The sequence below is a fragment of the Pelophylax lessonae genome (assembly GCF_965119305.1).
Source record: "Pelophylax lessonae genome assembly, chromosome: 2".
Lineage (NCBI taxonomy): Eukaryota > Metazoa > Chordata > Amphibia > Anura > Ranidae > Pelophylax > Pelophylax lessonae.
In genome coordinates, this window is record NC_138769.1 from 618,206,490 (window position 1) to 618,224,134 (window position 17,645).

General features: G+C 46.9%; 1 protein-coding gene across 1 annotated transcript in view; it reads left to right on the forward strand.

Annotated features, from left to right (window-relative positions):
* The window catches only part of MPHOSPH8 (M-phase phosphoprotein 8), a 268,249-nt gene that overhangs the window by 110,009 nt on the left and 140,595 nt on the right, over positions 1–17,645 (forward strand). Inside the window, exons 7-8 of the mRNA XM_082247634.1 lie at positions 18–106; positions 1,649–1,789. Coding sequence (XP_082103760.1) covers positions 18–106; positions 1,649–1,789 — 230 coding nt within the window. The remainder of the gene's footprint in view (positions 1–17; positions 107–1,648; positions 1,790–17,645) is intronic.

Below are 17,645 nucleotides of genomic sequence, written 5' to 3' on the forward strand. Positions count from 1 at the left end.
CTCCTGTCTTTATTCAGGTGCATTGAAAGAGGCTGTCAAAAATGGTGACTACCTAACTGTAAAATATGCACTTAATTCCAAAGAAGAGTACAACTTGGATCAAGAGGTAATACGCTACTGTTTGGTGTTCAAAGTCTGACGTGCTGGTATTGCTACACATTTTTGCTAAATGATTTTCCTTATTGTGTGAAAAGTCTTTCTCTTTCGTTCATTGACGGGCTCAGCTCCTGATCGTCTTAACCATTGGGTTATATTGCCCACTACAGGAATAGGACACTAGGCTGAAAAAAGTCTGACTACGCCTATGGGCAGTCCCAGGGGGTATACTCCCTCGCTCTGCTTTCGGTACTCAGTTTTTTTTCTGCCTAGTCAGGAGTAAGAACCTTGTTCCTTGCTAGGATCTCTGGTCCTGGCTATTTTTTCATTTTAGATAGAAATTTTTCTCCTGTTTTTTCCTGTGAGATCCTTCGGCATGAAGATGCGCCTTCACCCATATCGGGGGGGAAGGGGGGGGGGGGTGCACCCATATAAGAATATGCTGAATAACAAGGAAATTAGAAGCAAAAGCTAAACAGTAGGGTGCCATGATAATGATGTTTTACATATTAACAGTTGTAAAGCCTATGTGTAGCCAAAAATAAAGCACTGGGGCATAACTTACAGTCAGGAATTGTCCCTTTTGCTGATTGCTACCCCTTGTGCAGTAGGTGGTTAATAGAACTAAGGGTCTGTCCCAAATTCTTATCAGAAAAATCCTGACACTGCCCCCCTTTTTCAGCCCAGCTTCTCCATTCATTAGAAGCAGTACTACAGCTTATATGAATGAAACCTGTTCTATGAATAGAGGGGACCGACCTATCGGTCATCTGCCCGTCAAGTTTAAAACTGTAGTACAGCTTTCACGAATAGAGCAGCTGGCCGGAAAGGGTGGCCATAGTTTGGCTCTCTTGATGAGAGCCTGTGACAGCCCCTTAGTTGTCCAGCATGGATGGTGAAGGACTAAAGGAGAGGCATCAACACAAGGGAAACTCCTTTCTGACTGCAAGCTATGTCTCTTGTGCTGATTTTTTTTCTATATTTTGGCTACACGTAGGCTTTAACACATGAAGCATGGAAGAACTTTCATGTAGCATTCAGTGAAAGTTAGATTTACTAGAACCCTTTTTTTAAACAATTGATCTCCTTTACACTGTAACACAGCAGTAAAGTGTGACAGACCCAACCGGGACAGGGCCTCTTGGAGGGAACTACATGGTAGCATCTTGCCTACTGACTATATGCCCTGGCATTTGAGGGAGCTACGAGAATTCAGGAATATGTCCTGTTCTATAATGCAAGATTATATATTGCCATATTTAACAATCCAGGAAGCCATGATGGTCCCTGCCAACTTCAGACTCAGTGAGAAGATGGATGTGGTAAGAAAGCTGTCTGGGGTGGTCACTCCCTGACTAATCAAGGCTTGTCTAGGGGCCTAGTTGTTGATTTTAGCTTACTGTTAATTAGATCTCTGTTTAATTGGATTGGTTAGGAAAGAGAACAAGATACCTTTTTAACATAAGTACATGGAACCCCACACGCATATCATGGATATGAGATGTTGGGGCAGCGTATACTTTTTAACACCTTGTTTTCCCATTTGCTGCAGGACTCCAGTGGGATGACTCTGGTGATGATGGCTGCAGCTGCTGGACAGGATGACATTCTCCGTCTTCTGATCAGGAAAGGAGCCAAGATCAATGCCAGGCAAAAGAATGGAACCACAGCACTGATTCATGCTGCTGAAAAGGTGGGAAGGAACAGATTCTCTCTGAGGTTGATGGTCCTGCTACTTATATGGAAGGGTTTTTATCTGAGTGTATTTATTTCTATTATGACATTGTCTTCGGTATGTTATATATGTATATAAAGTATTGTAGCAGGGCTGCTGTTTGTGCAGCAGAGGAGGGATAGTAATTTGGAAGCCTGGGAAGGGATGGTGGTGGTTTTAACATTGTTTTACAATGGTTCTAAAGCAAATCAACTTTTACCTTTATTCCGTGCATGAAGGTGAAAAAACATCCCGCTAGTTATTGTCTCACCCCCGAATCATCCCCCATACACAAACACCTTACTACTCCACCAATCCAGTGCTGTCCTGTCTGCAGGCTCCTCTGAGGAGGGAGTAGATGGCGTGGCTGAGCCACACTGTGTCAATGAACACCTACAACTTGTTGTGGAAGCGTGCCTCCTCAGCACATGGCTTGTTTAGGGGGGGACTCCAGAAGAGGTCTTGAGGGACTGCTCTGTAGTAGGAAGTATAACATAATTTTTTTTTTTTTCTTCAGTTAAAAAAATAAAATGCCTTTACAATCACTTTAACCACTTCCTGTCCCTTGGCCGTTTAAAGTTTAGGCCTGAGGCCTGCCTAAAGTTCAAGTGGTTTTCCCATATCCTGGTTAATGGTTTACTTTCCCCGTCTATTAAGTTACATCGAGGTACCAGACAGGGGTGTCTATTATACCCATTGTTATTTGCGGTGGCTATTGACACCTTGGCATTGAGGTTTCGGCAGTCTTCCCTCCTGCAGGGCATTACTATGGGCGACAGGACTGACGTCATTGGGCTTTACGTGGACGATCTTTTTGTATCTTCGGGATACGTCCGTTTCATTACCGGCTGCAAAGCACATTGACAGCTTTGGCACCTATTCTGGCCTACGAATGAACGAACTGGCAGAAGTCAGCGTTGATGCCATTTGTTGCTGGGGCTACTGTGGCGGGTGACCCCCCTACTCCCCTGTGGGTGGTATCCTCATTTGAGTATCTGGGAATCACTATTACGCTGCCCCCATCAGATGCCCTGCGGACTAATCTAGACCCCCTGCTACAGGTGGTTAAGCACAAGCTGGGGATATGGTCTAGGCTCCCTTTATTGGTGGCGGGTAGGATATTACTCATCAAGATGATCTTGTTACCGAAGTGTCTTTATGTGACTTCCCATGTACCTGTCCTGGTTCCCAAATCATTTTTAAATCCCTGGACTCACTCTTTGTGACTTTTATATGGACTAACACTAGACGTAAGCTTAAACTTTCCATGCTGCAACGCCCAAAATCGGAGGCAGTTGTGTCCCTGCCCAATCTGCACGACTAATACTTTGCGGGACAGTTGCGTCATTTGACTGACTGGTTGTCTCCGACTACTCCAGCTGTTGTTGAATACTATCTTGCCAGGGTTTTGGGGCTGGAGCACTTGTTGGGGGCACTGGAGGCCCCAGCAAGGACTCTGGGAGGGCGTTCGGTCCAGATTCTCACATTGGCTAGGGTGGTGTGGCGGGAGGCTAAGAAGATTGATGACACTGGTGACATTGCTGCTGCCCTACCTCTTTGGCATAATCCAATATTTCTTGGTCTCAGATCGTTCTTGGATTTTAGGTTCTAGGAATGTAGGGGAATCTCTACCCTGGGGGATGTCTATGCGGGGAATGTGCCACCTTTCAGTCGCTTCGGGACAAATGTGATCTCCCTCATAGCGCCTTCTATAGATATCTCCAGCTTCGCCATGTACTCCACTCCCAGTTTGGCTCAAATTAGGTTATTCTCTCTGATTATCCACTAATTGGTATCTTGCGCTCTCAGGGGCCCTATTTCCACGATTTATTTGCATCTGTTATTGGCAACAGTTAAAAGCAACCCGCTGGTGGTGCGTACCAAGTGGCAAAAACTCATCCCTGATTTGTCAGATGAGGACTGGGAGGAGGCGTGTTCGACGCACCTCTCGGTTTCTCCGACTGTCAACAGACTGATCCATCTCTACATGCTTCACCAATCCTATTTAACCCCGGTCCGGTTGCATGCCATGCATAGACTCACGACCCCTGCATGCACCAGGTGTACCAACCTGCGTGCGGACTTTGTGCATGTCATGTGGCAGTGTCCGGTCATTGCGCAGTACTGGCGGAGGGTGACCGAGGTTCTTTCCTCGGTCCTGTCTGACACGGTGCCATGCACACCCATGGTGTGTCTGCTGGGAGTTTTGGTCGAGGAGCGGTGGCCGAGACATGCCAGGACCTTGCTACAGGAGTCTTTGTTTATGGCACGTAAGGCCGTTGCCCTCAAGTGGATTCAACCCCGCTCCTCCTTCAGTACGTATGTGGTTGCAGTAGGTTAATCAGGTGTTGCCATATGAGAAACTCGTGTTTGAACATAGGGGCTGCCCTGCCAAGTACGATAAGGTCTGGGGGGCATGGTGCTCCTCTGATCTTACCAACTCTGCTACCTAGATTTGGCTGTGTCGGACGGGACCTTTTTGTGTATGCTGTTCTCTGCATTGTTTTCATATTATTATGTTTGATTGCTTTACCTTATGCCGTGATGGATTGCAGTAATACTGCTTGACCTCTAAGATAACTTAACTAGACACATTGCTCATCATGGAAAAGCTTTCTTTTATGCTTGCATGCGTTTATGTACTGTTTCTGTTTGTTCCTTATTTGACCTATTGGCACTCCTGTTGAGTGCCTTGTTGTATGTACTTTATTCTTTTTCTCCATTAATAAAAAGAATTTAAAAAAAAAAGTTCAAGTGGTTCTACCGGGCTCTTCACTGTAGTTAGTCATGATCACAATATTTTTTTCAGCAGCCAATTTTATTTTTACTAAAAGTAATCCAAACGGCTATACAGCTTGATTACTTTTACAGGAGGTGCAAGCGGATCCCCCCTCTTCACCCAGTAGCTGCCTTTACCGAGCTCTCCTGTCCGATCAGGGAGCCCAGTAAAGATGCAACTGGTGGCATCCTGTTTTTGGGACACAGTGAGCGGAAGTAATTTTGTTCCTCCCACTGTGTGATGTTAGAAACTAAAAGCAGCAAGGATTTTGTCACTTCTGGTTTTGGTCTCATGTAAACAAGCGGTTACTGCCTTGTGAAAGCACCAGATCAGACCAATTCTCTGTCAGATGCTATGAAGGCCAAAGGGGAAATATGGGACTCATTAACCCCAGAGCTCTCCGTAAAGAGGACCTGTCACGGCCCATGCTATCACATGCCTATGGAGATTTTTAGGTACCATAGTGTGGCACCACTCCATAGGCATATGCAATTTTAACACATGACATGTTTGGTATCCATTTACTTGATGTAACATTTACCTGCATGTTCGTTTCTCGCACACCTACGCTTCTATGTTTTGCTGTGGGTCACTACATTACGGTACGTGGTCCTTGAAGCTCGGGTGTTCAGAGTGGGCTTCCGTCGGACGATGTGGCCTTGACTGTTCAGAAATTGCAGCTTTTAAGGTGGATTCTAAACCACCTTCGCTGCAACAAAGTATGTGGATCTAGTACTGGACACAACTCATGTAAGTATTATTTCTTCCACCTGTAGACTTTACACTCTCTGATTTGAGCTTTCCAGTCCAGGATTCGCCTCTGTCTCCTTTTTCATGAGAATACTGGGCCTGATGGTAGCCTGCTTTTTAAGCTAGTTTGCCTAGTTTTACTCAAACCTCTTTGCTGTATTCTGTCAACATGTTAGATCCCTGGACATATCTATTTGGCACAAGAACCAGCTTGTGCCTGGCTCAGAAAGTGGGCTGGGAAGTCAGGGAATTCCATTCTGACAGATGCTAGCCTGTTGAGCTGAGGAAAGAGTCTTGGACATTCTCTCGACGCAGGGTACTTGGTCATCCAAAGAGCCTCATCTCTTTGCATCCTGGAATTTTGAGTGATTTGGCAGATTCTGCAGGGTTGAATTATCCTGTGGTATACATTAACCACTTCAGCTCTAGAAGGTTTTACCCCCTTAATGTCCAGGCCATTTTTTGTGTTTCGGCACTGCGTAACTTTAACCACTTGCCTACAGTGCACTTTCACCCCCTTCCTGCCCAGACCGATTTTCAGCTTTCGGCGCTCTCACACTTTGACATTACTCAGTCATGCAACACTGTACCCATAAAAAAATTGTGTCCTTTTTTTCACACAAATAGAGCTTTCTTTTGATGGTATTTAATCAAAACTGGGTTTTTTTATTTTTTGTGCTATAAAAAAAGACTGAAAATATCGTGAAAAACGCATTTTTCTTTGTTTCGGTCATAAAATTTTGCAAATTCGTGATTTTTCTTCACAAATTTTGGCCAAAATTATTTTCTCTTACGTCCTCCGACAGTCGCCGCCATCTTCATATTCGTCACAATGGGGTATTAGACTTTGCTCCGAAGGAGTAGCTAGGCAACAGAATGTTATTACAAAAGCTTTTAACATATCCCACCCCCAGGGGGTGGTCCCCTCAGTCAATACCCTCCTACTTCCTGTATCCATGCTTCAGTTTCAATGTCTAGCTTGTCAGGAGTGGCTGGCTGTTTCTGTGCTGGGGCTTTTTGCCTCGGCCTTTCTCTTTCTTTTTTTGATTTTATTTGAGTTTTTTCTCTCTTCTTTACTTAGCTGTAATTTTACCAGCATACTTAGTCTTCTGATGAAGAGGATCGTGCGGGCTGTGTCTCGGGCTGACCCCCCTGGTCGCAGGTTGTGGGTCAGTGGTTTCTCGGCCCATCATCGAGCGTTCAGCCAGGTATCGCTCCTGGCAGAATGAACGACCCATCCCTGTTCCGTGCAGGGATGCTTTGGTGAGGTGGCTACCTCACTGGACGCTGTGCGGTTTCTTAACCCACCTTTGTGCTGCGTCCTGGATGCGACTCTCCCTGCCTCATGTGGGGTGGCTTGTTCGCCTGTGCGGGTTCCCCACGCCATCCATGGAGGTAAGTGTATTTATGTGGGGACCTGTCTGTTTGGGAGGGCTGTCAGTCTGGGACCCTGCCTGTGTTCACACTGTGGAGTTGTTTGTCCCTATCTCTCTGGCTGCATGCTGTGGGCTGCAAGGAGGGGGGGCTGTGCTGCACTGTACCTGTGTCAGACTATATGTGTGAATAGCTGTGTGCTGCGGGGCATGATGAATCATGTTTGGGGCACGTTACAGCGCCGCTGCGGCGGTCCGCCATGTTTTTTCTGCAATGTGGTGTGTTTTTACTCCACTTTATGGTGGTGTAGGAGCGGCGGTTTCGGCGCCAAACGACGCCATTTTGGATGTGCTCGCTCCGGCCGCATGTTACACAGGCAAGCGGCCATTTTCTTGTAGCCTCGCAAAGGCTCGCATGGAGCGCCCTGCATGTCAGCACTTCCTGCTGAGAGCACCGATCGAGGCAGCAGCGGACCCTCCAGGTGTTTTTCCCCTATCTCTGTACCCATGCCTGTATTGTAACTTCTCCCTGTGGGGGTCGCATTGTGTGGGTGTGTGTGTGTTGCGGTGGGCTGCGCTCGCCGCACTTTTTAAAGGGACAGTCACCCTTTATTTGTTTCCACATATTTTTTTGGGGGCATGGATTCTCAGGGAAGCAAATTTCCTACCATTTTGGTGGGGAGCCAGGGTACTGCTGTTTTCCCCCCAGGGGGGGATTTGGCTGCGATTGTGGCTAGCCTTGCGATTCAGGTGAAAAGTTGCTGGTGGCTGCTCAATTCTCTAAAAGGCCCAGAGTTTTACTTTCCTCTGATCAGAGGGTGATGGTGCTGGGGCTGCTGTGGCTGGGGTCTCCCTATCGGGGTCCCGTTCATCCCTGGATCCTGTAGGGTCCGAGGTTGAGGCTGAGGTGGAGGGGGTTGATAATTCTTCCCCGGGCTCGTCTGAAGAGCTTGCGTTCATGGATGAATTGGTTGCTTCTACCAAGCAAACGCTGCAGTTACAGGATGAGCCCTGTCCCCCTGCTGCCTTGGCAGCTTATGGGACGAAGCGCAGATGCACGTCGTCGCAGGTTTTTCCTTGCACTGATGATTTTCAGAGTGCGGTTAAGGAACGATGGCGCAATATCCGAAAACCTTTTGCTGTGCCCAGTAGGTTCAAGCTGCGGTATCCGTTTACGCCCACTACTGACGGGCGCTGGTGTGTACCACCTCCGGTGGATCACGCGGTGGCGGTTTTGAATAAGTCCACTGCGATTCCTACTGAGGATACCCCGGTGTTCCGGAATGCCACGGACAAGAGGCTGGAGTCTCTTGCTCGCCATACCTATTCTAATATGGGTTCTATGCTGAAAGCTCTGTTTGCTTCGCTGATGGCGGCCCAGGCTGTCGCGAGCTGGACGCAGGTGCTTAGGCGCGTTTTGGTGGCTGATTCTGCCCCTCAGGCGACGTTGGATATGGTGGATCAAGTCCATCAGGGTGTCATGTATTTGTGTGATGCGGACCTGGCTACGGTTCTGTTGGCTGCACGTGTGCACGGTGTGGCGGTGTTGTCTCGCTGCCTGGTCTGGTTGAAGTGTTGGTCTATGGACCAGTCTTCGCGCAGGATCTTGGCCAATCTGTCATATAATGGTTCTCGCCTTTTTAGGGAATCCTTGGATACACTGATAAAGGGGATCACGGGTGGTAAGAGCGCGCTCTTGCCCCAATCTCACAAGGTTAAGGCGACTTCTGGTAAGAAGCATGCTTCCTTTCGGCCCTCTCAGGGGTCCTTTCGTGCCTTTCGGCCACACTATAAGGGCAAGCCGTTCAAAGGTCAAGGCTCCCAAAAGCAGCCGTGGACAGGTAAACAGAAGTGCGGCCAGTCTGGATCCGCTGCCCACAACAGTGCGGCCTGAAGGGGCGCCCTCACCCGGTTCTGGGGTGGGGGGGACGCTTGCTCGTTTTTTCCACGACCATGGCTGTCCCGTGTTCGGGACAGGTGGGTTCAGGAAATCGTTCGTTCTGGCTACAAGATCGAGTTTCTCTCTCGGCCGGAGAGCAGATTTTTCCCCTCAAATCTTCAACTGTCTCCTGAGCGTTTGCAGGATCTGCGCCCAGCGGTGCGGGACCTGAGAGCTCAGGGAGTGGTGGTTCCGGTGCCTCATCGGGACAGATTTCGGGGGTTATATTCAAATCTGTTCACCGTGCCCAGGAAGGAGGGCAAGGTGCGTCCAATTCTGGACTTGATGAAGGCTCTGAACCGCTTTGTGTGGGTTCGCAAGTTCCGCATGGAATCTCTGCGGTCGGTGGTGGCTGCCCTGGTTCCGGGGGAATTCATGGCCTCCATTGACTTGAAGGATGCGTACCTACACATCCCCATTTTCGAGGGTCACCAGGGGTACCTTCGATTCGCCATTGCGGAGGATCACTACCAGTTCGTGGCGTTACCTTTTGGCCTCGCTTCGGCTCCGCGGGTTTTCACTAAGGTGCTTGCACCACTGCTGGCTTTAAGAGCCCAGGGCATCTCGGTCCTGGGGTATCTGGACGATATTCTGGTTCGGTCTGCAACCAGCCAGGGTCTGGAGACGGATCTGTCCGTCACGGTGCAGACTCTGCAGGAGTTTGGTTGGACGACAAACTCAAGACTCTTCAGGGAGAAGTCCAGTCCCTCAGGGACATTCCGTGTTCGTCTCTGCAGAAATGCATGCGGTGTCTGGGACTGATGGTCTCGGCTTTCGAGGAGATTCCCTTTGCCCAGTTTCACACGCGGGGTCTCCAAGCGGAGATCCTGTCCAGGTGGGACGGGCGTCCACAATCTCTGGATATCCAGATTTCGTTGAGCCATCGCACCAGAAGGGATCTTCTGTGGTGGCTCCAGTCCCCGGCGGTGTCGGGGGGGGGAAGTCTTTTCGTCCTCTTTCATGGACGGTGATCACCACGGATGCCAGCCTGTCGGGCTGGGGTGGTGTTCTGGGCGTTCTGTTCGCCCAGGGAACTTGGTCGGAGGAGGAATCCTCCCTCCCGATCAACATTCTGGAGTTGCGTGCGATAAATCTCTGCCTTCAACGTTGGACGGACAGGCTGCACGGCTGTCCGGTTCGGGTGCAGACAGACAATGCCACGGCAGTGGCTTACGTCAATCACCAAGGGGGCACCAGGAGGGCCCGAGCGCCTCGGGAAGTGGCCGACATTCTGTCTTGGGCCGAGACACACGTCCCGTCGATATCGGCGGTACACATCCCGGGGGTGGAGAACTGGCAGGCGGATTATCTGAGCCGCCAGACCCTGGATCAGGGGGAATGGTCTCTCCACCCGGATGTCTTCCAGATGTTGTGCGCGAAGTGGGGTCTTCCGGAGGTGGACCTGTTCACGTCTCGTCTGAACAACAAGGTCGAAAGGTTCGTGGCAAGAACGCGCGATCCTCGGGCAGACGCGTCGGACGCGTTAGTAACCCCGTGGCATCAGTATCGGCTGCTGTATGAGTTTCCGCCGATTCAATTGCTGTCCAGGTTCCTTCGCAGGTTGCACTCGGAACCTCACACAGTGATTCTTGTGGCGCCGGACTGGCCTCGCCGGTCCTGGTACGCGGACCTCGTGAATCTGGTGGTCGACGCTCCTTGGCGTCTGCCTCTTCGAGCAGATCTTCTGTCTCAGGGGCCGATATTCCATCCTGCTTTACAGTCGCTGGTTTTGACGGCCTGACTGTTGAAACCAAGGTCCTGAAGGATAGGGGTCTCTCCCCGGAGGTCGTTCACACTTTGATTAACGCGTGGAAGTCTTCCTCGGGGAAGGTCTATTACCGTACTTGGAAGGCCTATTTTGCCTGGTGTGAGTCCAGGGGGTTTTCACCTCGCACGTACTCGGTGTCTAGGGTGTTATCCTTCCTTCAGACGGGTGTCGACCAGCGTTTGGCGCTGGCTACGGTCAAGGGTCAGGTGTCTGCGCTGGCCGTTCTTTTTCAACGTCCTGTGGCGTCTAACTCTTTGGTTAGTACTTTTATTCAAGGGGTGAGACATCTGGTCCCTCCTAGAAGGGAACCTTTACCTCCTTGGGACTTGAATCTTGTTCTGTCCGTGCTACAACATGATCCCTTTGAACAGATCAGGAAGATCTTGTTGGCCATGTTGTCCAAAAAGGTCGCCTTTTTGGTGGCGATCACTTCGGCTCGCAGGGTCTCGGAGCTAGCAGCTTTGTCCTGCAAGTCTCCATATCTGGTCATTCATCTAGATAAGGTGGTCTTGCGACCTAACCCTTCTTTTCTTCCGAAGAGAGTTTCGGATTTTCATCTTAGTGAGGACATTGTCCTGCCTTCGCCTTGCGCGAAGCCTAAACATCCGAAGGAGGTGGAATTGCATTCCTTGGATGTTGTTCGGGCGATTAGGGTTTACCTGACATCGACTGAATCTTTCCGCAAGTCGGATTCCTTGTTTGTCCTTCCTGAGGGACCTCGGAAGGGCATGGCGGCGTCGGCCTCTACCATTGCCAAATGGTTTGGACAGACTGTTGAACAGGCCTATGCTTTAAAGGGGAAAGTTCCCCCTGTGCCTGTGAAGGCACACTCTCCAGATCTTTGAGTACGTCTTGGGCCTGTCGTCATAGGGCTTCTGTGGCCCAGGTGTGTAAGGCGGCGACTTGGTCGACCGTGCACACCTTCACAAAATTCTACAGAGTGGATGTTCAGGCATCGGTGGATGCTTCCTTTTGGCCGCAAGGTTCTTAGTGTGGCAGTTCCTTAGAGCCTCTTGTTTAGGCTCCTTGGCTGTTTGGGATATATGTTCTTATCCCTGGGTTATTTGTTTTCCTGGGTTATTGCTTGTCTTGAGCAAGTTTTTTTTTCTCATGTTACCCAGCTGGTTTCCTTCCTTTGGTAAGCTTCCTTTCTTTGATGTGGAGACGGCGTTGCCTTAGGCGCGGCTGCGTTTCCCACCCCTCATGTTTGCACTGCTTTGGGACGTCCCCATTGTGACGAATATGAAGATGGCGGCGACTGTCGGAGGACGTAAGAGAAAACGGAATTTTTGTAAAATCTTACCTGTAAAATTCCTTTCTCTGAGTCCTCCGACAGTCGCCGCCCCCGCCCCTCTTTTGGGGTTGGTTGTATACTCTACTGCTATTCTACTGAAACTGAAGCATGGATACAGGAAGTAGGAGGGTATTGACTGAGGGGACCACCCCCTGGGGGTGGGATATGTTAAAAGCTTTTGTAATAACATATTCTGTTGCCTAGCTACTCCTTCGGAGCAAAGTCTAATACCCCATTGTGACGAATATGAAGATGGCGGCGACTGTCGGAGGACTCAGAGAAAGGAATTTTACAGGTAAGATTTTACAAAAATTCCGTTATACTAATACTTCTTTGGTAAAAATAACCCAAGTAAGTGTATATTATTTGGTCTTTGTGAAAGTTATAGAGTCCACAAGCTATGGTGCGAATCATTGAAAATTGATCACGCTTGATCACACCTGATGTACTGAAGGCCTATCTCATTTCTTGAGACACTAAAAAGTCAGGAAAGTACAAATACCCCCCAAATGACCCCTTTTTGGGAAGTAGACATTCCAAGGTATTTAATAAGGGGCATGGCGAGTTTTTTTAAGTTGTAATTTTTTCCCACAATTCTTTGCAAAATGAAGATTATTTTTTTTTTTTTTTTACAAATTGATGTATTAACAGGTTATTTCTCTCACACAGCATATGTATACTTGCAACTACACCCCAAAACACATTCTACTACTCCGGAGTATGGCGATACCTCATGTGTGAGACTTTTTCACAGCCTAGCCACATACAGAGGCCTAACATCCAAGTAGCACTGTCCGGCATTCTAGGAGCATAAATTGCACATATAATTTCCTGACAACCTATCACACTTTTGAAGGCCCTGGAGCACCAGGACAATGGAAACCCCCATAAAATAACCCCATTTTGGAAAACAAACACCCCAACGTATAATTTTTGAGGCATAATGAGTCTCTTGAACGTGTCATTTTTTTCCACAAGTTTTTGGAAACTGTGGAAAGAAAATGAAATTGCATTTTTTTTTTTTTTTTACACAAAGTCGTCCATTTATGCAATATTTCCAACACCTAGCAGGCACATAGCAAAAATTGCACCCCAAAATACATTCTGCTACTCCTCCTGAATATGTCAATACCACATGTGTGAGACTTTTTCACAGCCTGGCCACATACAGAGGCCTAACATCCAAGTAGCACCGTCCGGCATTCTAGGAGCACAAATTACAGACATAATTTCCTGACAACCTATCACACTTTTGAAGGCCCTGGAGCACCAGGACAATGGAAACCCCCATAAAATGACCCAATTTTGGAAAGAAAACAGCCCAACGTATAATTTTTGAGGCATGAGTCTTTTGAATATTTCATTTTTTTTCCATGAGTTTTTGGAAAATGTGGAAAGAAAATGAAAACGCATTTTTTTTTTTTTTACACAAAGTTGTCCATTTATGCAATATTTCTAACACATAGCATGTACATAGCAAAAATTGCACCCCAAAATACATTCTGTTATTCCTCCTGAGTATGGCGATTCCACATGTGTAACACTTTTACACAGCCTAGCCACATACAGAGGCCTAACATCCAAGTAGCACTTTCCGGCATTCTAGGAGCATAAATTGCACATATAATTTCCTGACAACCTATCACACTTTTGAAGGCCCTGGAGCACCAGGACAATGGAAACCCCCATAAAATAACCCCATTTTGGAAAACAAACACCCCAACGTATAATTTTTGAGGCATAATGAGTCTCTTGAACGTGTCATTTTTTTCCACAAGTTTTTGGAAACTGTGGAAAGAAAATTAAATTGCATTTTTTTTTTTTTTTTTTACACAGTCGTCCATTTATGCAATATTTCCAACACCTAGCAGGCACATAGCAAAAATTGCACCCCAAAATACATTCTGCTACTCCTCCTGAATATGTCAATACCACATGTGTGAGACTTTTTCACAGCCTGGCCACATACAGAGGCCTAACATCCAAGTAGCACCGTCCGGCATTCTAGGAGCACAAATTACAGACATAATTTCCTAACAACCTATCACACTTTTGAAGGCCCTGGAGCACCAGGACAATGGAAACCCCCATAAAATGACTCCATTTTGGAAAGAAAACAGCCCAGCGTATAATTTTTGAGGCATAATGAGTCTTTTGAATATTTCATTTTTTTTCCACGAGTTTTTGGAAAATGTGGAAAGAAAATGAAAACGCATTTTTTCTTTTACACAAAGTTGTCCATTTATGCAATATTTCTAACACATAGCATGTACATAGCAAAAATTGCACCCCAAAATACATTCTGTTATTCCTCCTGAGTATGGCGATTCCACATGTGTAACACTTTTACACAGCCTAGCCACATACAGAGGCCCAACATCCAAGTAGCACTTTACACAAAGTTGTCCATTTATCCACTTTAAGACTGGGCCTATTTTTGACACTTGGTGTTTACAAGCTAAAATCATTTTTTTGCTAGAAAACTACTTAGAACCCCCAAACATTATATATATTTTTTTAGCAGAGACCCTAGAGAATAAAATGGAGATCGTTGCAATATTTTTTATCACACCATATTTGCGCAGTCTTCCAAATGCAATTGTTTTGAAAAAAATTCACTTTTTTGAATTAAAAAATAAGAAAACAGTAAATTTAGCCCAATTTTTTTCCATAATGTGAAAGATAATGTTACGCCGAGTAATTAGATACCCAACATGTCATGCTTCGAAATTACACACGCTCACGGAATGGCGCCAAACATTGGTACTTAAAAATCCCCATAGGCAAAATTTTAAAAAATTTTACAGGTTACCAGCTTAGAGTTACAGAGGAGGTCTAGGGCTCAAATTATTGCTCTCACTCCAATGATTGTGGCGATACCTCACATGTGTGATTTGAACACCGTTTACATATGTGGGCAGGACTTTCATATGCGTTCGCTTCTGCGCGTGAGCTAACGGAGACAGGGCGCTTTAATTTTTTTTTTCCTATTTATTTTATTTAATATTTTTTTATTTTTACAAAGTTTTTTTTTAAAAAAAAAAAATGTTTTGATCATTTTTATTCCTATTACAAGGAATGTAAACATCCCTTGTAATAGAAATAGGCATGACAGGTCCTCTCTATTGTGAGATCTGGGGTCAAAAAGACCTCACAACTACAATAAAAAAAGAAAAAAAAATTGTTGAAAAAAGAAAAAAAAACTGCCCTTTAAACCGGTTGCTAGGCAACGAATTTTGACGTAGCTCCCGGCCTCCAAGACCATAGTCGAGTGAGGGCCATCTTGCCCTCACTCAACTTCCGGTCTCTGAGAATCCGGGACCGGATAGTTTTCCCCGCTGCCGGTGGGTCCGGTAAGCTGGGAAAACGTCTAGGACGCGGCGGGAGGGGGGCACCTCTTACCATGCACCGCTGCGGCAGATTCGGCGGCGAATCTGCCACTGGGACCACCCTTGTCTGAAAGCCGACCGCCCGCCGTTTAAAAAAATACCGGGGTTATGGCAGCTATCTGCTGACATAACCCCAGTATTTAGCTTTAAATGGCCAATGTATATAGTCATTAGGTGGTCGGTAAATGGTTGCATGTATATATCAAAAAGTGCACCCCAAAATACATGCTGCTACTCCTAATTATGGCAATACCACACGTGTGAGACTTTTACATAGCCTGACCACATACAGAGGCCCAACATTCAAGTAGCACCGTCAGGCATTCTGAGAACATAAAATGCACATCTAATTTCCTGACAACCTATCATTTTTGAAGGCCCCTCATATTTTTTAACACATAGCATGTACATACCAAAAAATACACTACAAAATACATTCTATAAAGGAAAGTGTAAAGAAAAAAGTATTACCTGTGGTTTTAATAGTGCAGTTGTCCACAGAGGAGAGCATTAGTCCAGGCAGCAGGCAGGGACATGCTTAGCGACGACAATAGCAATTTGCAGGAATATAGTCTACAGTCAATACTGGGATATTGTCAGCACAGCCGCAGCATTTGTCCAAAGGAATTTTCCAGGCAGAGACATGGTCAGCACAGCCATAATATTGGTCCCGATACACTGCAGACAATCATTGTACCACTCTCCAGCCCTTCATTGACATACTGCCTCTTGCTACAGCTAATATGCAGCAGGCAGAGGCATGATGGTAGTATGTCAGCTGAGGGCCTTGGTCAGGTGAGACCCGGGGACAGGGGTAGAGGCTTCTCCCACCCAAATCTCTTTGAAGCCTCCGGACTCCAGACCCTTATCCGGAATTTACGAAACCGAGAGAACCAAAAAATTGGTTTTCTCTATCCGGAAAAACAACTCTGGAGCCCTTCACATATGGGAGACCCCTGTGTACTACAGTAGCAAGGCAACAGATCAGTTCAAGCGGTAGGCAGAAGCATAGTCGGTAAAACGAGCCAGGGTCAGTTCACGTGCAAGCAATCCAAGCGGCAGGCAGAAGCGTAGTTGAAAAACAGGCCAGGGTCAGTTCACAGGGAAGCAATCCAAACCGTAGGAAGAAGCGTAATCGGTAAAACAAGCCAGGGTCAGTTCACGTGAAAGCAGTCCAAACAGTAGGCAGAGGCATAGTGGAAAAACAGGCCAGGGTCAGTTTGTGGAAGGCAGTGGCATGGTTATATGAGGAAAATTGGTCAGCACAGATAATGGGGAAATGGGCTAGTAATTTATGGATGTATAACGTCTGAAGCATTCTCCAATGCACAGGCCGGGTTGGGAGGGACAGTCCGGACAATAGAAGCTGGTATCTTTACAAAATCCCCTTTTGCTGCATACACGGCATCTTTTTTGGCGTCTTCGGCCTGCTTCAGACGGTGGAAGGTGGTCTGGGAAGTGGCGCTCATTAAGTCTGCTAACAGCCTCAGAGCGAAGGTTTTCTGGGGGGAGTCCTTATGGGTAGATGAGGGTCGTGACAGTTTCTTCAATTAATTTTAGGAAGGAGATGGGGCTTTCAGTGGATTTGGTGTAGATAACAAAAGCATTATAAAAGGCCAATTGAAATAAATAAATTGCAACTTTCTTGTACCAGAAACGGGACTTCCTTGTTGCTAAGTAGGGCTGAAGCATTTGGTCGTTAAAATCCCCCCCCCCCCCCCCCATGTAAAGATTGTAATCCTGGACACATGTTGGCTCTTGAATGGGACCTCTTCTTCAAACCTCAACTGTGGTGTCGTTATGAATGGTGGACATCATGTACACATTTCTATTATCCTTCCATCTCAAGGCCAGCACTTCATTGGTTCTCAAGGCTGCTATTTCCCCCTTTCTCATTTTTATTCACTAAGGATTGTGGGAAGCCCTTCCTATTCTTCCTGGTGGTTCTGCATTCCAGGGTTCCTTCAAGGTACAGATGTTTGAAAAGGGGCAGGCTGGTATGAATATTATCCAGGTATATGTGGTAACCTTTCCTCAGCAGTGGGTACACCAAGTCCCATACAACCTTTACGTTTGTGCCCATGTAGGCCAGGCAATCAGGGGGATCGAGCTGGGAATCTCTTCCTTCGTATATGCGGAACGCATACAGATATCCCGTAGCTCTGTCGCACAGTTTGTATAATTTGATCCCATATTTGGACCTTTTGCTCGGAATGTATTGCTTTATTCCTAGCCGGCCTGTGAAGTGTAGCAGGGACTCATCCACACATATATTTTGATTAGGGACGTAAAGTTCTGCAAAACTTTAGGGGGAAAAAAATTTATGAGGGGGCGAATTTTATATAACTTGTCAAAATTTGGATAATTTTGGGGGGGTGGCACTGGCTGTTGTCACTGAAATGAAGGAAGCGCATGATATTTTCATACCTGGACATTAGGGAAGAATATATGGGCATATGGTGTATGGGGTGGGTGGACCAATAGGCACGTCCTTCATTTTTTTTTTTGTAACGCCCATGTTTATCGTGAGGCCCAAAAACATT